Source organism: Podarcis erhardii, assembly GCF_964252035.2.
Source record: "Podarcis erhardii genome assembly, chromosome: 9".
In the NCBI taxonomy this organism is placed as follows: domain Eukaryota; kingdom Metazoa; phylum Chordata; class Lepidosauria; order Squamata; family Lacertidae; genus Podarcis; species Podarcis erhardii.
This window is the reverse complement of record NC_138512.1, coordinates 26,643,679-26,669,559: the sequence shown is the minus strand read 5'-3', so window position 1 is coordinate 26,669,559 and position 25,881 is coordinate 26,643,679. Positions and strand designations below refer to the sequence as shown.

At 42.2% G+C, this 25,881-nt stretch overlaps 1 protein-coding gene across 1 annotated transcript in view; it reads right to left on the bottom strand.

Annotated features, from left to right (window-relative positions):
* Nucleotides 1-2,683: 2,683 nt before the first annotated feature.
* The window catches only part of USP46 (ubiquitin specific peptidase 46), a 30,271-nt gene continuing 7,073 nt past the window's right edge, over nucleotides 2,684-25,881 (bottom strand). The window contains exons 2-9 of the mRNA XM_081875913.1: nucleotides 20,567-20,647; nucleotides 17,973-18,186; nucleotides 15,807-16,036; nucleotides 11,360-11,436; nucleotides 8,158-8,241; nucleotides 7,587-7,784; nucleotides 6,283-6,361; nucleotides 2,684-4,907 (exon numbers count right to left, since the gene is read on the bottom strand). Coding sequence (XP_081732039.1) covers nucleotides 4,806-4,907; nucleotides 6,283-6,361; nucleotides 7,587-7,784; nucleotides 8,158-8,241; nucleotides 11,360-11,436; nucleotides 15,807-16,036; nucleotides 17,973-18,186; nucleotides 20,567-20,647 — 1,065 coding nt within the window. The 3' untranslated portion in view covers nucleotides 2,684-4,805. The remainder of the gene's footprint in view (nucleotides 4,908-6,282; nucleotides 6,362-7,586; nucleotides 7,785-8,157; nucleotides 8,242-11,359; nucleotides 11,437-15,806; nucleotides 16,037-17,972; nucleotides 18,187-20,566; nucleotides 20,648-25,881) is intronic.

Here is a 25,881-nt window from a genome sequence, read left to right as displayed (position 1 = left end):
CTGATTTTGTAAGAAAACTAGAAAAGGGAAACCTAGCATAGTAATTTTACCATTAAAAAAACCCCAGTATAATTATCTGTATTTATTATCCAACTCAAATCATGAGATACAGCAAGGAAAAAACATGTTGAAATGTATATTATAATATTTAAATATTATTTCCATCTTCTGGCTTTATTACCTGCCACAAAAAGAATATTGTAGTTAATGTAAAACACAGATATACCCTAACCTCTAAGTTGTTTTTTAAAAAATATTCACCAGTAATGCAAAAATTCTGTCCATACAAACATCAGCTCCAAACATTCCAGTTATACATTAATACTAGCTTCTTTTTATTTATTTTAAAAAGAGGTTTAACATATATCCTTAAAATGTTTGGCAGCAACCTTTGCAATGTACAAAACATCTGTATTACACTGATTAACACTGAACTAGAAAGTGCATTTATTCACCACAACCAGAGCAGCCTAGCTTGTCAGAAAAGTGATGGTCACACCTCGAGGGAAATGCTGTGCAATATAGCAAAGCAAGTAAAGGATTTTATTCACAAAAGGATCATATCCTAACCCCATGGGAGTCAATAGGACAGTTGTATTTTGATGTAAATGGGCTTTAATGGAAAGAGCCCCAGTGATTCCAGCTATTGATGAGACAAGCTAGCATTGTTCCAGTCCCAACATAAGGAATAGTTTCTATATTCTGTATTCTGAGGCAAGATCTACATGCTGTGGGCTGCTGTACACATGCCTGTTAATCACTTGATCAAATGATGCCTCACAGATGTGAATGTACTAACACAGATCAAAAGCCAGACACAACTTTCACATCACTGCCTAAAGTGCAATGCTTCTCAGATGATGTCCAGCTAGGTGAATGAAGTATGCTAAGCCTTGGGCTCACACACTCCTCCTGCTTTGCTTCTTTTGTGGCCATAATATTAGTTTTAAACAAACCACAGTCCCCCATTATGTAGAAACTTGGGGAACTCTGATTTGTTTAAACTCCAATAAGTTCCAAAAACAAAATGAAAGCTGGGAGGAAACTGTGGTTTCTAATCCTGGTTTATTTCCTAACTGTAGTTTAAACAAACCATAGTTTCTGCATAATGGGAATCTGTGTTTTGTTTTAAAACAGGAATAAACGCGTCCACAATCTCCTCCTTGGAACAACAAAAGACGAGGGTTTCCCATTACATCTGAAACAGGTCTGAGCCGGTCGACATATGAAGCTGTCAGAAATAAACCACTGAGGAATCAAGTGATGCATGTGTGTGTGTGCAGTGACAAAGACGGCAGGCACAATTTGAGGTCTTCTTGATATAAACCCAACACTTCCATCCTTTGCTTCAGTGAGTAGCCTAGCCAGGAACCTGCAGACGAACGTATTTGTTCACAGTAACTCAACAGCATCAGTTACTCCATTTAAATAGCCCTCAACCATTCTGCATATAGGGACCTTCGATGTATTTATATTGTGTTCTTGCACTGAACACAAAATGTGTACATTTTGCCTTCCTGAAATACTGAGCTCTAGATAATTAATATCACTGGTATTATTGGGTCAATGGTTTTTCGATGTTTAGCAGAACATAAATAGGTACATAGACATTGAATCATGGGGGAATGAAAAGGAACAGAGTTAATCACTCAAACTGATATACATATATTTAAGGATTCAACAAATCCATGAGGCCTAGCTGAATAATTAACTCTTTTTCAGAATATATTACTGAGTATCAGATATTGGGGACAAGCAAGCAAGAGCTATTGCCTTTGTAGCTAGCCAGGGACATTTGGTTGGCTACTGTTTGAAACTGATTGACCTTTGGTCTGATCAGGAATGAGTCTTCTTATGCTATATTCAGGACTATGTATATTTTTATACATTTGACGGCACTGTGCAAGGGTGGGATTTGGCATCTTGTTGAGAAGTCCGAATTCTTCAAATTGTTTTTAAATATATATATTTCTAATCTTTGTTACCACTGACATGTTTGGAAAAGATGTGGGGAATGCCTGCTATAAAATTTAATTTGTCAAAATTGGGTCTGAGCAGGACTTCAACTGGTCAGGAATACACACAGGCTTTATTAATCTATGTATAGATGTCTGTTTATGTACACAGAGTATCCACAGCCCTGTTGAATAAATGGAATATTCATGCAAGCAAGACTCTCTCTCTACTCTGTTAGATCACCGCAAAGATAAAACAATTTATGGCACTTTAAAGAATATCCAATTATGCTCATGTAAGGTGCTACAAAGTAGTTCTAAATGCACTGTTTCCTGTCCCAAATGCACAGGAAACGGTGTTCTCACCAATACTGTAAGATCACCACAAAGTAACAAAGGTACACAACACATGCGCACAAGAAAGATTTTCATTCCCAGATGGAAAACCAAGATGCAAGTTCCAACAGTGTTGAATTATGGCAAAATAAGCAGCACAGCAGTAAAACTGTAATTAGATCTCTATTCAGAAAGTACTAAAAGGGGCTCTTTCCTAATAAATACATGCATATTTTTTAAAAATAGAAAAAATGATGTATATCTCTTTTGGAATTTTCTCACTTGAAGTCATACTCAGATCTGCACAAATCCAGGGTATATGTCAGCATGAAGTAGCTTTTGCACAATTCATTTATTGTACTCCTATTCGTTTCTTGTATTGCAAACGTGAATATCTTACAGGGTATTTATTTGCCTTTTATTTTGATCGAAGACCATGCACTGCACCTTACAAGTGTCAAGACAATCCAACTCTGCAATTTTAGATCCATTAATTCAGCAAAGTAGAAATTATTCCCATTCCTCTTCTGATATTTGCATTTAAACATGACTTATGCGATAATATTTTTAAACAGCTATTGAATAGCTAGAATGCATTTATCATAACTAACAGGGAAGACCTCAAAACATTCATATAGTCTTAAAACACAAATTCATGCTAGTAAATGCTCATGGCTGTTGATGCTGTTAATTCCTGCAGGGCCAAATGCTCTTCATCATTACACAACAAGCAAAATGCCTGCGAATATGATGAGCAAAAGAGCCAGAGATATTTGTATATTGCAGGTTCTACTGGTGGCATGCAGAAACACGTATTTCCTCAAATGGGAATCTCACTCAGCACAACTTTGGCAACCCAGTGTTTGGGCCAGAGAGCATGTTTGGCCGCCACTGCATATCCTCGAGATGGGAGCAAAATCTGCCCTTCACCCCCGGGAAACTTTCTATTGGATCAGCAGCTCTGTATTTTACCCAACAGCTTTGCCAATTTGGGCCAGTTTTCTTCGTACTTAATGGGAGTAGCTGAAATTGGACCAGGTCCTATTTACTTTAGGTTTCCGGCGTTTGTCACACTAGAGCATGACAAACAGATGAAACCTAAAAACTGATTTTTATTACATATGGCTACAAATGTAGTACATCTTTGTGCAATGCCACATAATTTGGCTCTCAGTGCAATCGGTGCCATCTGTCCAAGTCCAGAGCTCTGCATAATATGATGGATATTCACTTAAATCCAGGGATTCCGATCTGCCTATAGGATCTCTTATGTGCCCATGATGGATCCCCAAACACCAGGAAGAATGAGAAACTCCTCTTTGCACGGAGCTCTGCACCAAAATCCTATGGAGCTTTGGATCATGGTCACTATTGCTTAATTGGATTGTACAACCAATACTTGCTTGCATGCATGATACTCATATAGACATGTGCAAACTCAGGTAAGCAAGGACATTTTGTGGTATTTCTTTGGGATAAAAGGATACTATCACTCATCACACAGTGAAAGTAACATGGAAGAGCAACTCCCCCCCCCTTTTCTTTTCAGTGCAAAATCTCCTAAAGCCTTTTACAGTGAGGGAATCCAAAGGAGCAGTTTGGCTGATCTGTGCTGTCACATGATAAACAGGAAGACTGGTGGAATTTGGTTCAAATGGGACTGAGCGACGTTGTGTTTTGTGGCTGCCAATTTGATATTGTTTCATGACCCAAAGCTTGAGGGGGATCAGGAGATAATAATTTTCTAGTTGAAGAGTACCATGTGACACAATCCACAATCCAATCAGATTGAGGATCCATGAATATGAGTTACATTTCAGTAGGTATCTAAAGCAGCAATTTCCCAAACGTTCCAACTTAAGGGAACACTTTTCACATTGATTGCTCTGCCTAGGAACCCTTGTGCATTTGCCAGAGTTCTTGTAAAAGAGTAGGGTATTCTAGGCTGCACATTTCATTTGGAGTGTTGGCTAGGTTTCCTGGGGCTCACTACTGTCCTGTATGAACACTGAGAGTGCCTCCTAGGACACAGCCCAGTTCTCCCCACAGCTGCCCTTTACAGGTGAAGATTGGTAGCTGCAGACAAGCTGCCATTAAGGGATGGATGTCTACCATTACTATTGCATCTTCTCATTGAGGAACCCGATAGGCATCTCAGGAATCCCAAGGTTCCTCAAAACATGGTCTGAAAACCACTAGCCTAAAGGAATGGTTCTTTAGAAACAGAGAACAAATGGTCCTTGGTGGTGGTGCAAACATCTATGCCACATTATACCTCAGTTCAGCAGGATTCAGCAAATGAACACGAGCTGTATAAATTTGTTCTTGCAGTAGTTAATGAGATTCAGACTAAAGAAAAAAAGATCTTCCAGTCAAAGATGGAGAGTCTTAGTTCACAATTTCGGCATGAGCTTATCACTGTCATACTGTATTGGATGAGTCTACATGGAAGTCAGTTAACAGTGTTGGTCAGTTTCTCCTCTCGGGGTGGAAAAAGTCAAGTGTCTTCCCAAGTCACTCTCTTGACTGATAAAATAAAATATATCCAGATTCTGAATTTTTAGATATATCAGAGGTCAGACCATAAAATTCTTCAATAGCCTGCGCATCGATTTTCTGCAAAGGTAAAACAATCAAAATGTTAACGGAGAAAAATTAAGGAAATGGATGTAACAATATCAAAACAAATAGGATTTGCCCAAGGGAAAATTCTGTTAGAAATTTAGACAAGGTGGCAAAATAGTTGTCCAGCTCCTTCCAAACTCTCAATTTATGTAACAGTTAGAGATAAACTTACCTTTTAAATGCACAGAGGCTGGCAAGTTACTGCAATAGCTGCAGACAGCTGAGATCTTTCTCTTGTTTGTGGTTGGAGTGACTTGCAATACAAACTTTTTGTGGGGAATATTTATTTTGCATTGTCCAATTGAGAAAGAACATCAATTAACTTTATTCCATCCAAGTCCCCCCTACCTTCATATATAGACCTTTTGTTCAACTTATTACTGACTACAATTTCTTTGGTGAGCAAGTGCCTCTAATCCTTTCGCCAAGACAATGAGCAGGTAGGCTATGTGATACAACTGGGTATGCAAATATAAACCAACCAAGTACATATAGCTAAAGGCCTAGGTAATCCTAGCTGCCTTCAGGTTACAGCTACTTGGTTCAAATATATTTTGCATTCTGTTGCAGCAGGGCCCTTCTGTATTAATCATCATTTTTATTTTTCAAATCTATGATGTGCCCTTTACTCCTTTGTGGGAGATTTTATTTATTTATTTATTCAACCCCTCCATATAAAATAATAGGCTTGTGTACAGCAAAATACACAGGTGCAACAAAACATAAAATACCATAATCACAATATAAAAGAATCATACAAATGACTGGCTCAACTTGAAATAGTTTAAACAACTGAGTAGGCCTGTTGGCATGAAAAGGTCTTCAAGAAACATCGGAGGGCAGGGCGAAGAAGAATCATTGTTTGCGCTGATGTTCCATTTATCAAGAGGGTAACTGGTTATTATTCTACTTGTACTTTTTTTCCATTTTATCTTGGGCTGATTATGCTATATGCAACTAAAATTAGCTTGTGGGGGTCAGGAGAACCCGCCAGAACAGTGTGTGGAGGGAGGAGTGGGGGGATAATTCAATTCAATCTGGCAAGCAAAAAAGCTTGTGCCAATGGAACAAATGCCAAGGTGCTACACTGAATTATCAGAGAAAAGGGTTCTATCTCAGGGCTGCTGTGCTGGTTTTCTGTTGGTGGAGAGTTATTTTAAGTAGGAAGAAAATTAAAAACAGAATCCTCTATCTACACCCTGAGGGGATTCCATCCATTCTGCTATCTTGCTCTGTTGCATATGTAGATTAGGCTGCAATGAACATCTGAGAGTAATTAAAAATTAGGAAGTCCCATTGGTTTTTATGTTTTCCAGTATTGGGGGCTTGCTCTTATAAGCTACATCCCAGGAACAAGTATACTGACCTCTACAATGTCATCATCAAACAATAGCCAAAAGCCATGACTTTTCACAATGGTAATATAATGTCCACGATTAGGTCCACTAAAAGAAAAGAAATATCATTAAATTAAAAAAAAGAATAAGGGCACAACTGAATCAACCTTCTAGACATAAAAGTTGCATTCCCTGCAACTATAATTCTCCCCTCCAGGGTATAGTCTATCGAATGTTAAGGCTTGAACAGGTGAATTCCATCTTCTCCCACACCCAATTTATTTTCCATCTCTGTTTCAACTGATACCTTAACATTATGATTTTCAATCAAGGTAGTTCATATGTGCTTGTTATGCCATTTGGGTAATAATAATAATAATAATTTAATTTACAAGCTTATATACACCAGAATACCTAGGTAGTACCTCAAATGCGTAGAAACCACATTTTTGGGTGCAGAAACCCTTATTTTTAGGTGGCCCTGTTTTGCTTCCAAACTGACAGGCACTCCTGAATACTAAAGGCAGTGCTTTTTTCTGGGGGTACGCATACCCCTAAACATTGTGTGAATCTAAGTTTGGCCTCATTGAGGGGCAGTATTTCAAAATCAGTAGGAAAATGAGAGTACTCCTTCAGTTAAAATCTATGTTCCAGAGTTTAACATCAGTACTCATTCATCAACCATCACTGTCACTGCAGCCTGTCTTATCCTCGTTGCCATAAAACAGAATTTTAAGACAGGCCTGGTGATATTCAGCAAGAAGGTATTTAACATAGGTTTCCTCTGAGTGGCTGGGTAGTTTCCTTAGTAACAGTTGAATTAGCTCTCTTTGGGTATCACGATACAGCAGGCAATATAGAAGAATGTGCCAAATGGGACAATCCCATCAGAATTACATGGAGGAAGAAGAAGAAGAAGAGTTTGGATTTGATATCCCGCTTTATTACTACCCGAAGGAGTCTCAAAGCGGCTAACATTCTTCTTTCCCTTTCTCCCCCACAACAAACACTCTGTGAGGTGAGTGGGGCTGAGAGACTTCAGAGAAGTGTGACTAGCCCAAGGTCACCCAGCAGCCGCATGTGGAAGAGCGGGGAATCGAACCCGGTTCCCCAGATTACTAATCTACCACTCTTAACCGCTACACCACACTGGACACCATCTCTGTTCCACTGGGATACGTGCCCTCTAATAATGCTGAAGGGAGAACAGTAAAGCAGGCTCTAGAAAATGCCCAACAGTGTTCAGAACTGTCCAGCGCACTTAAATCATTTGCTGGATAGGATTTTTAGTGTTCGTGTTAAGAGTTTATAAATGAAGTAGAATGCTGCTCACCTGCCGCAATGAACTACTACAGCCACCAAGTCATACATGCGATCCAAGTTGATAGCATCCCCGGATGTGTTGAAGAGACGCAGCTCGAGAGGAAATACCACGCGGTAAGAGAGCTTGGTATACCGATGTAACTGCTCCATGTATTTAAATCTCTTCAGGTGCAATGCAAGGATCATTGGCAGCTTTTTGACCCTCATCCTATGAAGTCAAAATAATATCACTGGATAAGAACAAAACCTGTGCAGGTTTTTGTTTTTTTCTTCCAAAGGGGAAAAAGCAACCAGCAATTATTTGTTATAAAAGCTATTTTTTAAAACAAACAAACAACAGTGTAATATTTTAAATGCGCACAAAAGGGAGTCCATGATATCCATAATAAAAATGTAAAATTAATAAGTGCCCATTCTATTTATAAACAGGTCCCTATTCTTGATACGGTGTTCCCACATAGGCACACCTCTGTTGTTGTTTTTTGCAGAACTGAAAGCAGGAAGAATTCGTTTTACTTCAACCACTGCTTTAAAATTTATACTAGCCTCCCTGGGACCAGGCCACAAGGTGCTTTGCTTACCTTTTCTGTGCCTCTTGTTTGCTGCAGCAAGTCTCACAGTAGTACTTTTGTTCGCTGCACAATGTTTCTGTGTTGCTGAAGTCTCTGAAAAATCAACAGAGGGAACAGTGCTTACAGTTTCATACTTCCCATCCCAAATGCCCCCTGAGCTGGTTGCAAAATATTGTACAGCTGCTTGACTGTAACTCAAACACAGTGGTCAGAGAGAATATACTTGCAGGATCGCCTTACTTGGGAACTGTTAAGGGCGCTGAGAGTTGTTAGGAGGCCCCCTAATCTTCTCACTGAGCTATGATTCTCAGAGTGGTTTAACTCTCAATCCCTCTTTCCAGGGAACTCTGGGAATTATAGTTCTGTGAGGGGAAGAGGGGTCTCCCAACATCTCTGAGAACCTGTAACGCACTACAGTTCCCAAAATTCTTTGAGGGAAAGCAGGTCTCTTTAAAGTCCTGTGGTGCTGCTTTAAATGTATAGTACAGATGGGCACTCATTCTGCTCTTCAAATTTTATTGAAGCGTGGTTTTCAGAGGCATAAGAAATGCTTGTTTTACATTCAACAGATGACAGATTACTTCATTTTGACCTAGCTAAAATAAAACTTCTAATTTCTGGATAAAAGCTAGACATATAAACTATTCTTAGACAGAAATATGCTGGAGGTGTTGGTTTATTCATGGAGCAAATGCTTTTCTAAGAAAAAAAAAAGAGAGGTAAAACTGACAGAACCAGCTGGCCTTTCCAACTCCTCGTGGAAATAAAAATAATTGATACATAATTTATTGTGTTATTTTATGAATTCCTCTTTTAATGCCAGCACTGATGCCCAGAGGAAAAGAACTATGTTTGGAGGCTTAAACACAAAAGGGCTTTTTCTTTCAACGATAACTAAGAGGAAGGAGAGTTTGCTGTAGTATTAAAGGGAAGCAAGACTAATTGAGCTATTGCCTGTGAAATAGCTCCTGTTTACTTATTTCTCTTTCCTGCTCAACACTGTTTATACAATTAAGGTCAAACAATGCCGTTTCTGTTCTCAAACACAGCAATTATAATTTCCAAAATACACTTGGGAAACCTGCCAGCTAAAGGTTCATTTCCATTGCACATGCGAACAGACATGTTTTGAAGTCACTCTATGTTAAGAGCTCGTACTCTTACAAGGGGTTAACTACAATGAGTCCAAAATCTTAACACAGTGGTACCTCGAGTTACAAATGCCTCAGGTTACAAACACTTCAGGTTAAAAACTCCGCTAACCTGGAAGAGTCACCTCGAGTTGAGAACTTTTACCCAGGGTGAGAATGGAAATTGTGTGCCGGCGGCAGCAAGAGGCCCCATTAGCAAAAGCACGCCTCTAGTTAAGAACAGTTTCAGGTTAAGAATGAACCTCCGGAACGAATTAAGTTCATAACTAGAGGTACCACTGTAGAGGTGAAAAGGTGAGCTTGCAAGGCAATTTGTAAATTTTAATTTTAATTTAAAACAGCAATAAAAACACATGAAACAGGAAAAAGTACACATCTTGCCCACCAGAATGCATCACGTTCAAAATAGAAGGGGCCATAACATTGAAGTGAAGATAACAGATCCATATCGTTGTCATTTATGCCATAGCATGTCTCCAAAAAAAGATGCAAGCACACCTGGAGGGCACTTCCTGTTTATCAGGCATTTGATGGATGAATGATGCTGTTCCTGGCAACCTTGAAATTATTAGCTTTGAGGGTTTTTGACTCTTGTACTTTTTTTATGTGATCATGATTGGTTAAAAAAAAACAACACATTTTGGATTATTTTAAATGTTTCAAATGTTTTATTTTCATTCATATCGTTTTGCTACTTTGGTGTTGGCTTTGCAGCGCCCATTTGGGAAGAAGGACAAGAGGGAAATTTAAGAAGTAAACAAATGCCAGTAACATTCACAAAGGTTATAAAACAATGCAATGCACTTTCCAGACCAAGCACAAGGGAAGTCCCAGATAGAGTGCATTATCGTAGTCCAGTCCTGAAGCACTCTTCTGAAAATGCTTAGACTTTGATGAGTTTCCAGGATAAGGAAGACAAACAACTGTGGAAATGGTACTGAGAGTGCTTCTCTACATCCAGATTCCCACACGAAAATGGGACAACCAAGAACAGAATGTATGACCCGCTAAGCCAGGGGTGGAGATCCTCAGATTCAGAGGCCAAATTCAGATCTCCATGCATCCCATATGACTTTCCCCAGGCCACAGCCCCCCTTCAGCCACACCCTCCACCACTCCTGGTGGAGCTTCCTGCAGTCATTCAGAAGCCGCAATTTGGTTTTCGAATGTTTTGGAAGTTGAACGGACTTCTGGAATGGATTCGGTTCAACTTCCAAGGTACGACTGTATAAGCATTTGGGAAAGAACTTGCACCTCATGATGGGAAGCAGAAGAGAATATGATCCCTTAGGTAAGAGCTATGTTTCCGTGTAGATGGACTCATGCAGTCACCTGCCTAAAGAGCTGAAGCAATAAACCTGAGAGAGAATGCATGTGTGTGTGTGTGTGTGTGTGTGTGTGTGTGTGTGCGTGTGTGTGTGCACATGCACAGGCAGGCAAAGGGAGATTTTTGTCTTCCAAGTATTGTTAAGTCTTGGACCCAACTGATAACAAGCCTTGAGGAGGTTCTGAACTCGGAAAGATGTGTTAAATTGCACTCTTAGTTCAGTATAACTCTGGTAAATCTAAATTCAAAGTTGTATTTAATTCAGTGGGACTTAATGGATGCTTAACGACTTCTTTCAGATTAACTGCTGTGATAAATAAAGTTTTCTAATACTTGGGATTAATGCTCCATATTATTCATCAGTAAGCCCTTTGATTGACAGATGGTAGATTACTTTCCCAGGAAGTACATGTTATGCATGCATGCACACCATTCTCAAGCTATTTGCTCCAGAGTAAATCTGCTGCCTTCAGTGGAACCTCCCTGCAGTAAGCAATCGAAAGATTGAAAAGCTGTAGTTTCTTCCTGAATATTCAATTGCAGCAGGATTGATTTGTATTCCTACTTTCAAAAAAAAAGAGTTCCATTTATATTTCTTGATTTGATTTATGCCATATCATACTGTAACTCTCATGCTGCTCTTCCTTTCAAATCCCACTAATCTAAAATGATCAGACAGCAAAAACCTGCTCCCACTTTTTTTCAACACACATTTCTGCAGCCGCTTATTTACCTTAAGCAATGAGTAATCGATGTGTTCTGCTCCACATCAACAGAGAGATCGAGGAAATCTTCATCTTTGCTGCTAACCTGCAACAAAAATAGGAGGCAATAATATTTCTGGGCACTGCACAACCAACAGCTTGATCCTAAGACTAGCTGCACCAGCAGAGCAAATGCCTACCATTATGTCAGCACAACATCAAAACCTAGAAGAAGATGCCAACATTGCAGAAAGAATTAAGCAGTGGGGCAGATGAGTACACCAAAACAAGTTATTAAAAAGTTTAGGTTCAAGTTGTGGAGCTGAATGGCCTTGTCTTTGAAAGCAGTTTGGGAAAAGGAGGCATATTAATCTCTTGCAGCTCTAAGATGGGATACCTAAGCATGGTTTGTCTTCTGTAACTATGGTTACAGAAATGCCTTCACCGTAGTTAAGGACTGAACACAAGGTCATGAAACTGTGTGGCTTTTTTGCCGACTAAGGTTTGTTTTAGCATAATTGTTACACCCGTATTGAGTATAGCATTTCCCCTTCCTCTCCAGCCTTCCTGCAGAGCCCAGACAGTGTACTGAACTTCATATTTTGAGAGGCCGTCTATAGCAGGTTCTGCCAACCTGGTGCTCTCCTGTGGTTTCGGACTACAACTTCCATCGACCCTAGCCAGTTGTCAAAGACTTTTCTATAGGATGTTGGCCACAGGTTGTGAAATATTGCAAAGATAAGCACCAGCACCATGAACTGAGCAGAAGAAGCCTGCAATATCAGTTGCATATGACCTCACTTCCCTGTGCCTGTCAGGAGAGCAAACATTCTGTAGCAATTGCAGCTTCAGAGTTGTCTTCAGAGTTGCTCTCGGTGGTGCTCCCCAGTAAGGGGCAGTGCAATAATCAGTCCTATAAGTTATAAAACCATATCTTGAAGTATGGGTTCCCCCAACAAAATTTAAAAATTTGGCTTTGTAATTTGGAATTTATGCGATGTGATTTAATTTGATGTGATTGGCCAGTTAATAAAAATTATTTTTTTAAAAAAAGTTATAAAACCACAATGAAATCCCCCTTCTCCAAAAAGAGGAGTCTGCATAAACTCCAGCACTGCTGCTACGTGCTTATCCAGGAAAGGGCCAAGAATACCCTCTAACTCTGGACCTGCTGAGGTAGAGAAATTCCTACTGCACCTCTCACAACCAATGCTCCAAAGACCCCTTCCAATACCCTGGGGCTCCCTACCAGCCTCACCTCCATATAATTGGCCCAAGCTATGGCTGTTTTAAAAGTCTCTCTCTTCAATTTCTCTGAGTTGTGAGTACTGTTAGAAGTAGATCAGACCTAAATGTGGATCCCTACTCTCTAGTGCCATTGCTTTGATCCAGTTACAGGTTCTCTTGCTCATATTGCGAGGTGCTTTAAGAAATGCTTGTGTTTAGATAATGTCACAATCCCTTCTGTACGTTTGCTTATACTGCTGCCACTAGACCCATTTTCCCCTGTTTGAAGGGGAGAAATAGATTGCTTCAAACAACAAACATTACTTGTTACACACAGCAGAAATAATACCTTGTAACTACTTTATATTGAAAGAATATTTGCTTATTTCAAGAAACTGATTATGGCAAAATCTCATAAATACAGTAATTACCGTATTTTTCGCCCCATAGGGTGCACCGGCCCATAGGGCGCACCTAGTTTTTTGGGGGGGAATAAAGAAAAAAAATTATTTCCCCCCCAGGCGCGGGGCTGGAGCGGGGGAAGCCCGAGCTTCCCCCAACCCCAGCCCCCAGAACAGGCTGCTAACTGCAAGCCTAGGGAGCCTGGCGGGAAGTCGCGCCGGTCTCCCCAAGCTTGCGGATATCTGCCCGAAGTCGCGCAGCTCTCCAGCGGCTTGCCAAGAGCTGCCTGCATCATGAAGCCTGGGGCGCGCTGAGCTCAGTGTGCCCCAGGCTTCATGATGCAGGCAGCTCTCAGCAAGCCTTGGGAGAGCTGTGCGACTTCGTGCAGCTCTCCCACGGCTTGCCAAGAGCTGCGCGAAGCCCGAAGCCTGCAGGCAGCTCTCCGCAAGCCGTGGGAGAGCTGCGCGACTTCCCGCCGGGCTCCCTAGGCTTGCAGATAGCTTCCTGAAGCCTGGATAGTGAGAGGGGTCGGTGCGGAAGCCTGCATTCTCCCCATAGGACACACACACATTTCCCCTTCATTTTTGGAGGGGGAAAAGTGCGTCCTATAGGACAAAAAATACGGTATGTGTTGACACATAGAATCTGGATCCAGGGCTCTCTCTTTCTCACCTAGTACCCTTTAGCACAGCATGCAACTTAATCCAAAAAAGCTAAATTGCGCAAAGAAGCATATATCAATCCTAGTCAAGATTTACCTTGCCCCAAATCTGACAATGACAATTCAGGTGATGTCATATTTCTGACTGTTTTTCAGGTTGAGGGGTAAGCCAGTCAACCTGGAAAAAAGGGCTGCTATCAGGCTCCATCCAAATCCCAACTCTTATGTGAACCTCCCTGCCTCCTCGATCACACATTCTGTTTCTCACCCTATTTCTAAGATATGGATAAGAGTGATGACTTCACAGGGATGCCGCAACAGTGAATATAAAAAAGGCTGCAATGGCCTTTGACTTGCACACTGTTACATAAATGGTCCTAATATGCCCTCATCAAAAAGTTGAAGCACAAAACGGCACGATACGATATTAGCGGTGCAATTATAAGAGATTGTCTTCATCTAATCCGCTAATGACCAAACTGTTTTCCAGGGCACACTAGTGTGCGACGACAGGCTCGCTACTGATCTAGGAAAAAATTAATTAATTCCATCATTAGGGGCTCCGGGGAATCTGAACTACTCACTCAAAGTACCTACTCAACGCCTTACTGCATGAGTCACTGATTCAGCAGGACTTTAGCCTAGTCGGATAATTCTGGCTTGCTATCTGAGGAAGGCACAAACAGGGCAGGACTTGAGGGCAAACGTTCAAGGACCACTTCACAGAATGAGCAGGATGGCCCAGCAAACATAGCAGTGACGGCTTACTGTATTTTGAAGTAATGCGCATTACCATCTACAAGATTATCTAAGCCAAGACAATTAAGTCTAAAATTATCTAACCGAACCACTGCCTCTGAGACACAGAAGGGTGCCTTCCATCGTGGAATGCAAGGGGGCAGATGGGTTTCCTCCCATATAGCTTCATCTACCTTCAGAGCACACCCTGGGCTCTGTCTGTGCCCAAGTCTGCCTTTCCATTGGGAGGTACATCTAACACAGTGGCTGTCACAGAGGTGGGTTGTTTCAAGCTCTGGTAAGTCTTTCCTAGGGCTACCCTTGTTCTGCTGCAACTCTGCATTTAGAGTGTCCAACCACAGCTCTCTTCACACACCCAAACTTGGATTGGGATTTCCAATGCTGGGGAAATGGGTCTAACCCTTCCCCCCGCCCACCCTGCAGCACAGCCTTGATCCAGAGGGCCCCCACCAAATTTCCATTAGTGACAGAAGTGAAATCCCGGAGGCTTAACAATGTAATAGCAGTTTGTGTGATGAGGTCATCTGGACTGGTGCATTAGTGTTAGACCATGGTTTCCTAAACTTGAGTCTCCAGCTGATTTTGGACTACAATTCCCATCATCCCTGACTACTGGTCCTGATAGCTAGGGATGATAGGAGTTGTGGTCCAAAAACAGCTGGAGAGCCAAGTTTAGGAAACCCTGATTAGACCCTCTCCTCACCACAATGCAATCCTGTTCAGTTCTCACCCCCATGGGAAGAAAATTGTGTTGGGAACTTCAAACACACTAGAGTACCAACCTAAGAACATTGATTGGCCTATGCCAACTGTGGTTTAAGATTGATGTGTGCCCCCAATTCAGTTTCAGGAAAAAGGGGATATCAGAAGTTTGGAGAAGGGTAACCTCATTCTTATTTTGCCACAAGTAATTCCTGGAGCTGCTCCAAACTCAAATTATCCCTCAGTGAAGGCATGTACACATTTACAATACCTTAAGATGCAATATGTCACATGTGGGGCTCTCTTATGGGGAAGGACCAAAGCTTACATGCTCTGCATGCAGAAGTCCCAGGTTCAAATCCTGACACCCCCAGTTAGAACTGGGAAAGAATCCGGACTGAAATCCTGCACAGCCACTGCCATTCAGTGCAGACAATATTGAACTAGATGGTCTGACTCAGTATAATGCAGCTTCCCATATTTGTATGCAAAGAGACAAAGTTGGGGAATAATTTGTCCTTGTCTAAGGAAGATTCAATACGGGTGGGGGGGGGAATTAACCAAAGTTATCCAAAGCCCCAAATAAATATACATAGACAATAGCTGCTTTACTCCATAGAAACACTCATATTTCTTGAACAGCTTCATAAAGTGACATATTTAGCTCTACAAGCTGCTATAAAGTAATCTATTTTCAAGAAAACACCAACAAGCTCAGTGCTTACAGTTTCACAGTTCAAGCATCTCGTTTCGTTAGTCAGTGTTCCCTGAAAAATCTCATGCACCCAGGTGAGTTCTTGCTTGTTGTTCTCTTCCGCTTCGTTCATGTTGCCGTTTTTCAGTTTGCCGTTTTGCTTTTCCTGCTTCTTCTCCTCTTGCAGAATGTCGGCGACGGTATTCAGTAAGTAGTTTAAAAACTCATGGGCATCTTGTTGCATGTAGTTGTCAAAGAGATCTGTAAAGAAAAACAGGAGGAAGGCATATATTTTCACGGCTTCAGGCGTTGTGGCTGGAGACAGGGGTCAGTGCTGTTGGGCAGCTGCCAAGGGCCTATACCTTAGAGGAGAGCCAACCAGCACTGACCTCCAACCATGGGGGGGGGGCCAAGGAAGGTTTGGGTGATCTTCCCCACTCTGCGCCATGCTAATATCTGCAGTGGCAGGAGCAACACCTCCTCCCCACAGCCTGAGAGGACAGTCAGCACAGGGCTGCCTTCACTTGCTTGCCCATGTGTGGTCCATGCAGCCAGCAGGGCATCTGATTGCTCACCTGTCATTTCCCTTGGTGGTTATTTCTGCCTCTGCCCCATCACTCACCTTCTGTCTCAGGTGTGGCAGGGAGAATCTGGGCCCAGCAAGACTGCCCAGAGAGAGCACACAAGCAAGCAAGCAAGGAGGAACCCTTGAAGGAGTAGCCACCTCACCCTCTGAATTGCATCTCCCCCTCTTTCACTGAGCAGTGTAGCAAGGAAGATTGTAGTTTCTAATACTGAATTTACAAAAAAGGTTTGAAAACCTAAATAGCAAGTTTTAAACAAAGTTCAACTTGAAGAAAGCAAAGCACAATAATAAAGGGTTAAGGACTCAACTGTGAAAATTCTAGTGGTGCTTTTACAACAATGGTTTAAAAACCTAAGTGGCACAAATTCAAAGAAAGGAATACAAGATAAACCTTTTTTTGTAAATTCAGTATTAGAAACTGTACTTTTGAGTCCTCAATACTTTATTACTGCGCTTTGCTTTATCTAGGTCAAGCTAGGGTTATAATACGCCAGAATTTTTGGGATTCTACCCCTGTTTGAATTTTGGTCATTTAAAATTTATGATTTTTCTATTTCCTTCTGAGGAAACTGAATAGTTCAGTGAAATGAGGTTTGTAGCCGGTATCCCATTAAGGCTTTGTTCTATTTTAGGTTTTTCTAATTTTTTCCTTCAGCTTTTTGATTTTTATTATTTAGTTGATTTCCACAAGATAATATTTATAGTCGATTACTTCTTGTTAAGGGACGCGGGTGGCGCTGTGGGTAAAACCTCAGCGCCTAGGACTTGCCGATCGTCAGGTCGGCGGTTCGAATCCCCGCAGCGGGGTGCGCTCCCGTTCCTCAGTCCCAGCACCTGCCAACCTAGCAGTTCAAAAGCACCCCCGGGTGCAAGTAGATAAATAGGGACTGTTTACTAGCAGGAAGGTAAACGGCGTTTCCGTGTGCTGTGCTGGCTCGCCAGATGCAGCTTGTCACGCTGGCCACATGACCCGGAAGTGTCTTCGGACAGCGCTGGCCCCCGGCCTCTTAAGCGAGATGGGCGCGCAACCCCAGAGTCGGACACGACTGGCCCGTACGGGCAGGGGTACCTTTACCTTTACCTTTACTTCTTGTTTCAGGGATTTTCACAGTATTTCATTTGTTTTGTGCAATTCCTTGGTTTTCAAACAGCTTCGTTCTCGAACGTTTTGGCTCCCGAACATCACAAACCCAGAAGTGACTGTTCTAGTTTGCAAACTATTTTTGGAAGCCAAACATCCGACGGGGCTCCCGATTGATTGCAGGAGCTTTCTGCAGCCAATCAGAAGCCGTGCTTTAGTTTCCAAAGGCTTTAAAAGTCTAACGGACTTCCAGAATGGATTCTGTTTGACTTCCAAGGTACGACTGTTCTAACGTCTGCCTCTGTCCTCAACAGGGAAGGACTGGGCCTCATGGGGGCTGTGACTGTCTCTACTCCCTTCTCTGGCCTCTGTCTCGAGGTGACGCAGAGGACTGGACAGCAAAACTGACCAGAAAGCATAGGCATATTTGAGAGGACACCCACTCCTCCCTCCTCTCCTCTCTCGGCAGCCTTCCAGAATGTTTTGGGATCAGGACCGTCGTCTGAAAGGATGTGCGAGTCTATACTTGCCATTCTCCTTTCGTAACCTCGAGATGAACTTTTTGGGTGGAATCACTCCAACTTTCTTCTTCTGCGTGGCAATACTGTGGAAAAGGTCTGCAAGGCAAGTCAGGAGGTTTTCCTTCTTTTTCTGCTGGGCCTTGTAGGATAGCACATTTTCCCGAAAGGGCCGGCAGAAATACAGGGCTTGCAGGACGGAGTTGCAGTAGCACGTGTTTCCAAACTGCAAAATATAAGTGGGGACAGGAGAGAGCGGATCATGAAGTGCAGCTTAGTGCAACACCCAATATCCTATCTCCCTTGCCTCAGTATTTTCTCCTCTCGGTAGAAGAGGAGAAATCTATAACTGTAGATTGAATGTAGGTCAACAGGTCTGTATGTGGAGCTTCAAAGTATTACTCTTTAGCTAGAAATAAAAATTACGTAATGCTAAAACAGGTTTCTTCAGTTTTGTTCTGGTGGCAGGCGTAACATAGTTTTAAAAACAGTGGGCACCTTCAGACTTGGTGCTTTTTTGTGGGTTCACAGTAAGTCTGCAACTTATGCAGGGGTTACACTCCGGGGGTTGTGCCTAAAGCCAAAATCATGTGTAGTCAAAACCAACTAGGTTCAATGACAGGCGGGACTGCCAAACTCAATATTCCTGGAATGTTGTTGTTGTTGTTGTTAGAATATAAAAAATACGATAAAACATCAAAATACGATAAAACATTAAAAACTTCCCTAAACAGGGCTGCCTTCAGATGTCTTCTAAAGTCAGATAGTTGTTGTTTTCCTTGACATCTGATGGGAGGGCGTTCTACAGAGCAGGCGCCACTACCAAGAAGGCCCTCTGCCTGGTTCCCTGCAACCTCACTTCTCACAGTAAGGGAACCACCAGAAGGCCCTCGGAGCCTGCTATCATCATCATCACTATTATTATTAGCCATGCACGTAAAGCTGAATGTGCACAAGTGAAATGCATGTAAGTTGCAGGCTTTCTGTATTCTGCAACACATAATTGATATAGTAATAGTGCATTAGTGCCAGGTTTTTACTGGACCATCCACACATCATTCTGCTTCATAGCTGTTTCACAATGCTCTTCCAGTATTACTGTATTACTAGATTTCACTAGATTTCATTACAGCACAACAGGGCACCCACCACCTCTCTTGGAACACTTGTGGAATAAAATGTTACAGGGTTTCAGCAGGAAGCTACAGGACACGCTCTGACTGGAAATGAAGTGGCACGTCCATTCCAATGTTTTTCCAGGTGCAAACAGCATTGAAAGTACCATTGCATAAAACTGTCCCATTTCCATCACTAGCATAAATAAAGGAATAATAAAAGGCACACCTGGAGGGGCCCAGTGTTACTATTCTAGAAGTTCCCAAAATAAGTATTCAAAGCACTCATCAAAATAACTTTTGTCTGTGTCCCAGAGAGCCCTTTACCATGCATGACCTACACCTGAATATATATATGTATTTTTAAAACCTATTATGATACGGCATAAATGCATGCTTCACATGCAGAACTCGCTTCCTTCTTCAAAAAAGGGTGGCTGGACCTTTACAAATTCTATTTTACTTAAAGTATGGTCAACATGGTAAAAAGTGGGCTAGTTATTATGATGTACTGGCTCAACACAGAGAGAGGCACATGTAGTTTCTCCTTCCTGCGCACCTGCCATACTATCCATACCTGTGCGCTTGGGGGCAGATCATCTGATCAGTGACCACAAATCAGTTCACTGCCTGCCAGACATAGGAGTGGAGGTCTTTGGGGTCAAGAGACCAGTTCCTCAGAAGGTTTAGGCTTAGTGGTTGTTATCTCCAGAAATCCCAGGGGTCCCTGACTGAAAGGCTCTGGCTGAAACCAAGCTGTGATATTAGGGTCTGGGCTGGTATGTTGTTTGTACTGCTGCTCAGGGTAAGGTGCATGATAACAACCAAACTGCATTTGATTGATAGGATTTATAAACTGCCCTTCCTCTCTAAGGAGCCCAAAGCAGCAAATACATCCACATTAAAAAAATAAAAAATTCCAAAAGCAGTTAAAACATTCTAAAATTACAAATAAATTTTCATACAGTGATGTCAGGGTCGCCAGGAAAAGTATTCTGCAGCCACCAAATGCCTAGGTTAGCAAGAAGGTTTCAGATTCCTCCTGAAAGCTAATAATGATGCAGACAGTTACACCTCACTAAGGAGGGCATCCCACAAATGAGGAACCACCACTGAAAAGGCCCTGTCACAGGTCACCAACAACAACCAGGCAGCCCCTGGCATGGAGAATATACCATTCACATCAGGCTGCACCCAGGTTGCCTTTAGACCTACTGAATTAGTCAATCTGGTCCAACAGCGCTCCTCTTATGTTCTTCTCCTGGTGTTCTACCAGTGCTGCAGAAGCTACATATTCTCTCAACCTGTTCCTCCCATAGCCCTTTCCACTGCTGTGGGGCAGCATGGGAGTCTAACCCAGCAGGTGGCGTGGCGGAGGGGGGTGTAGCAAAATGGAGGACACATCTCTACTTCTAGACAGTACTCTGAGGTGCGACAGGGCAAGTCATAAAATATGTTTTTGGAAACTGACACCGCAGTAGTAATACTTACATTGACCAGTCCAAAGTAGTGTTCATTGATTGGAAATTGCTCTGGCCCAATGTCTTTTTCCAGAGCAGAGGCATTGGTGCCCTAGGGAAAAGGAAACAGCCAGTTATTTTAGTTCCAGGTTAAAATATGACACAAGTCTGAGAAATATCCTGAAAGGCTAGGTTACTTCCTGCTGCCCTCCCCCAAAGCTGTGCCAAATGGATTGTCTGAAGTGTTTTAGACATTTCCGAATACTTACGGCCCAAGCGGTGCTCAGCCAATGACATGAGGCTGCCATGAACTCTGTGAAAACCCAACATCCCATTGAAAATGCTTGTTAAGAGAAAAGGGCTGTTATCCAGCATGCCAAGAAGAATAAGCAAGCCCCATTGATTTTAAATTGGAAACAGAGCACAGGATCCATTCTTTCCAACACATGACATGGGAATGGATTGCCAAAGAAATCTCTCACTCCACATCCATTAACCTGTCATCATCTGGTTCCCAGACAGAGCAATATACAAAAATAAACAGGCCCTCCCCAGGGCTTTTTTGATGTTATTTGATTTTATCCATTTCTGCAATCTAATCTAACATTTCCTTATCAGCCCTTCTATTTGCCTGATTTGCAGGGGTTGGGAGAGAGGAACCAGAGCAATGTTTTCTCTCTCGCTTGGATGAATGCAAGCGACTCTGATTTTTCCCCAGCAAAATAAATGCTTTCAGAGAGCTGGAACGGCTGAATGAAAATCAGAAGAGATAATTGCGGAGAGCTTGTAGGCTTGAAATGTAAATCAACTTGCTTGCAGTTGGCAGCCAGTAATAAAAGTCATAAGCGTTTGGGTTTGGTTCTTTTTTAAAGTTTCATGTGCAGGAACACTTTCCCTATTTTTGAACCTTAGGCTGCAGATGTTTTTGTATATCCCGTCCCAGCCGTTCCCACTGAAAACAAAGGGCTGTATTGAATTTCGTCAGGCACACAGAACATCTCAGTTCCCCAAGACACCTGAGCCTTTCTTGAAGAGGGCAAAGGAAAGGCAGACAATGCATTGTGGGTGACTCCAGTTGCCCAGGAGCTGAGCTACTATGAATCTGTATTTCAAATTATATCACAGGGAGGATCAGGTGAAAGGGTTTTTTTTATCCAACCCATCCATCATGCTGCCATCAGCCCTGAAAAAGGAAAAGCATTCCCAGAGTCCAAGTGACCTAACTTTCCATTGCTGCAAAGTGTACCAGGATTACTGATTTTGAAAGTGTTGATCTATGACACAAAACTACGGGAGGGAAGAGATTAAATCGCCTTCCATGGTCAGGCAACCTGGCAGCTTAAAGAATAAAGGACATGCATATAGAATGATTATACCCATTTAGGATTACGTGTAGTTTGATCTCTATACATAGGGATGGTCCTGAAGACTTCAGAAGGAGAAATCGTAGCTCAGGTGCAGAGCAACAAAACTTCATACAAAATTGTATTTGTCATTTTGCAGCAGCTGTACTGGCTTCTTGTTATTTCTTGCACCAAATTTCTGGTGTTGTTGGTACCCTATAAAGTTCTTTGTGATCTAGATTCCTGTGTCCTTTACCAAGTGTCTATCAGCACTGGAAATGTTTCTTTTTATGCAAGAGGGCATGAAAGTATAGGAAGCTTCATGCACAGGCCTAGTGGCTGCTTTGTGTATGACTCGTTTCACTAGCTTGTAAACCATCTGACAGATTTATGTCTTAAAATAAACCATTTCACAGAGACCCTCTTCTCTCACTGATGTCATTTGCTAACTTGCTAAATACAAAGATGTAGGTCAGGTCCTTTTCTCCCACTTTTGTGATCTCTCTTACAATTGTGAGTGGCTGCTTTTCTTCCCCTGCAGCTACTTGTCATTCTATTCCCTTGTTGAGGTTTACATTGTCAGTTTCTATTTACGAAGTTTTCATATTCTCTTTCTCTCTGTCGCTCTGTCTGTCTCTCTCTCTCTCTAACACACACACACAGTTTATGTACACATGCCTACACTCATTCTCCAGCAGTTTATTCATTAGTCATGTGTTTTCAAAATTTCTCTCTTTGGCTGATTGACATCCAATGGGCTTTTAAAATGGGTTGGGGAAGGGGGTTATTGGGTTTTTGTTTTTATTATGTTTTTATTATGTACTTTTATTATGTACTTTACAGTGGCACCTCGGGTTACATACGCTTCAGGTTACAGACTCCGCTAACCCAGAAATAGTGCTTCAGGTTAAGAACTTTGCTTTAGGATGAGAACAGAAATCGTGCTCCGGCGGTGCGGCGGCAACAGGAGGCCCCATTAGCTAAAGTGGTGCTTCAGGTTAAGAACAGTTTCAGGTTAAGAACGGACCTCTGGAACGAATTAAGTACTTGAGACCTGCAGGGCAGGGCAGTATACAAATTTAATAAATAATAATAATAATTGCAGTGTAGATGTATAGTGCAAGGAAACGATTTATTTTTTCCTCCTCTACTGCTTCTGAACAGGCTTGCTATTTCCAGACCTATAGACTGCACCTATAACTCTCTCCTTGGTGCTCAAGTATGTACTGTAGTCCACCCATTTAGTTTCTTTTTCTACAAAAACTAGCATCCTGCTTGCTGCCAAACATGGGATGTTTGAGCAGCTGCTAGGATCTGCCACTGTCAACCCTGTAACTGCAAAATTCTAAAAGTTTCAAAGATGGGGTTTTAATAATAATAATAATAATAATAATAATAATAATAATAATAATAATGCCCAGAAGTATACAACACAGAATCACAATCATTGGAGGGATTTATTCAAGTCACAGATTCTCATTGCAGGGATTGACAAGCATTGGAAACAAATTGGCATCTCAAGTTGCTATAATCTGTGCGACAGCATCAGGAGCTATTATGACATGTTGAAATTTGGCACCAAACTCAAAACAGATAATTTTAGCTATTGTTCAGAATCCCAGGGAGGAATGAAGTGTGGGAAGAAAAGCCAGATTACTGCAGGTGGAGAAGATTATATATGGCAGCAATCACTCTCTTTCCTTTAATTTTCTCTCTCCCTCTCTCTCTTTCTCTCCCTCTGCAGCTGAACTGCAGCAACCGCTTAACTTAAAGAGTCTGAAGCTGCTGAACTGGAAGATTGTGAGTGATGCAGAGAAATGTGCTGCAGAGGATTTGGGGGGAAAGTGACAACACATCACAAGAACATCAGAAAAGCCCTGCGGGATCATAGAATTGCAGAGTTGGACGGGACCCCGAGGGTAATCTAGTCCAACCCCCAAAAGCACATCTAGTCCAGAATCCCACAGTGGCCAACAGGGCAATAGCTCTCTCCCACTGTTGCTCCCAGTTGTTCCCATCAGCTGGTATCCAGTGGCATGCAGCCTCCAAACTCAAAGGTTCCATATAACTATCATGCAGGGCCAACCCTACCATTAGGCAGAATAAGGTGGCTGCCTCAGGTGGCAGATTCTGGAAGGCAGAGGACAGTGATAGGATTTTGGAAGGTAGAGCAGGCCTGCCCTTTGTCCCCTAAGCTCACCTACCGTCCTCAGGTGCAGTGGAAGACACTGGCGCATTGCTTTTATCAAACTTAGACTGCATGCACACCATACATTTAAAATGCTCCCTACCCACAAAGAAACTTCCTAGGAACTGTAGTTTAAGGGTGCTAGGAATTACAGATCTCTGAGGGGTGAACTACAGTTTCCAGGATAAATGGATGGTGTCTACACATTTTCCCTCAAGACAGATGGATGCCAACAGCACACCCTAAAATTCAATTGTCAGACTGATCAGTTTCTGCACATAGAACGAGCAGGGACAGAACCATGTCCTCCACTTCAGACGTCATCAACATGCAAGGGATCACCCTTGCCATCATGACTAGAAACCGTAGAAAGAGATTCCACAATTGCCACCCAACTGCTTATTGGTTTTCCTTCTGGAAAGTTTGCAGACAAAGCTTATGTGAGTTTGGACTAACCTACACTGGTCAATTAAAACATTAAAATGTGTTATAAAAGAGGGTGCGGTAGAGAAATTGCATTGAGAGCTATATTATGGGGGGGGGTAGCGTTGTTGTTTTTCAAATCAGTGTATATCCAGCCTTTGAGAATGTGAACAAACACATCACGCACAGGAAATCTATTGCTCCAGCTGCTGCCCCACATATCACTGATATTGTTTTGGAAAGTCAGGGCTAGCCCCATCTATCTGGCGAAACCAGAATACTTGTCACAAGAAGCAATTCCTTAGTGGCTGGAGTACCACAACCAGCAACCATGAAACAAGCAAAACCAGGGCACTGGAAAGGGGAGCAGCTAGCAACACAGCAAGATATAAAAAGAGGAACAGCACCAATGAAAGAGTGAAACTCATCAAGGATCACCGAAGGACCACAGATAAAAAGAGGGAGCAGAACTCCCGTCAGGCTGTGAGATGGAAGTGACACATGTTGAAATCAACATAACAAACCTCTCTGCCAAAACCAGTCGCTGTTCTTCTAGCATTCTCAAGGAGCCCATATAAATGGAACTACACCAAACGCACAAAGTAAAATTGAACTTTGCCACACCCTCAATGTGGCCAATTTCCATAGCATGCTGGTCAGAGCGCTAGCATGCTAACTCTTCCTCAAGCTGGAAACATTTTCATGGAGTTATCACTTGACCTAGCCACAGGATTCAAAGATATCAAAAGTACCGGTAAATACAACTAAGTTTGATGACTTGAGTATTTCTAAAGCTGGCACCAAACACCAGGTCTGGCTGCTGTATTTGGGAGAGGCCTATCTTCGTCCTTTTTCTTTTCCCAACTATTTCAAAATCTGAACTCCCAAAGGAACCTAGAATGAATTTAAATGGCTCAGGCCTTCCCTGACTCCTTTACCCAGCTGGTGACATCTTGGTGCATGCAATGAGACCAGAGGCCTCCCCATATATTGTGCACATCTTAGCCTGGCTCTCCCTACTTTGCTGCTGCATCACATCCCAAAACTCCTGTTGTGCATCCTTCCTCTTTCCAATTAGTGCAACACTGTGAGTCCAATGTGCTGTTGGGTTTCCTAGTTGGTGGATAAATTGACATGTCCCTGGGTCACAGGAGGAACAATTTTTTTCTCTTTCTTTTTTTAGCCTTTCAGCTTTGTATTTTAAAAAATCCCCAAAGCCCTCACGACCTTGCCATCTAATTTTGTAATGATCCATCTAGTTCTGAGCCCAGGCACAAAATGCTGTTGCTTTGACTCAGGTTGCAGGTCTAGGCTTTAAAGTTGCATTTCTGAGCCGTGTGTGTGTGTGTGTGTGTGTGTGTGTGTGTGTGTGTGTTGGCACTTTCTCTGGGA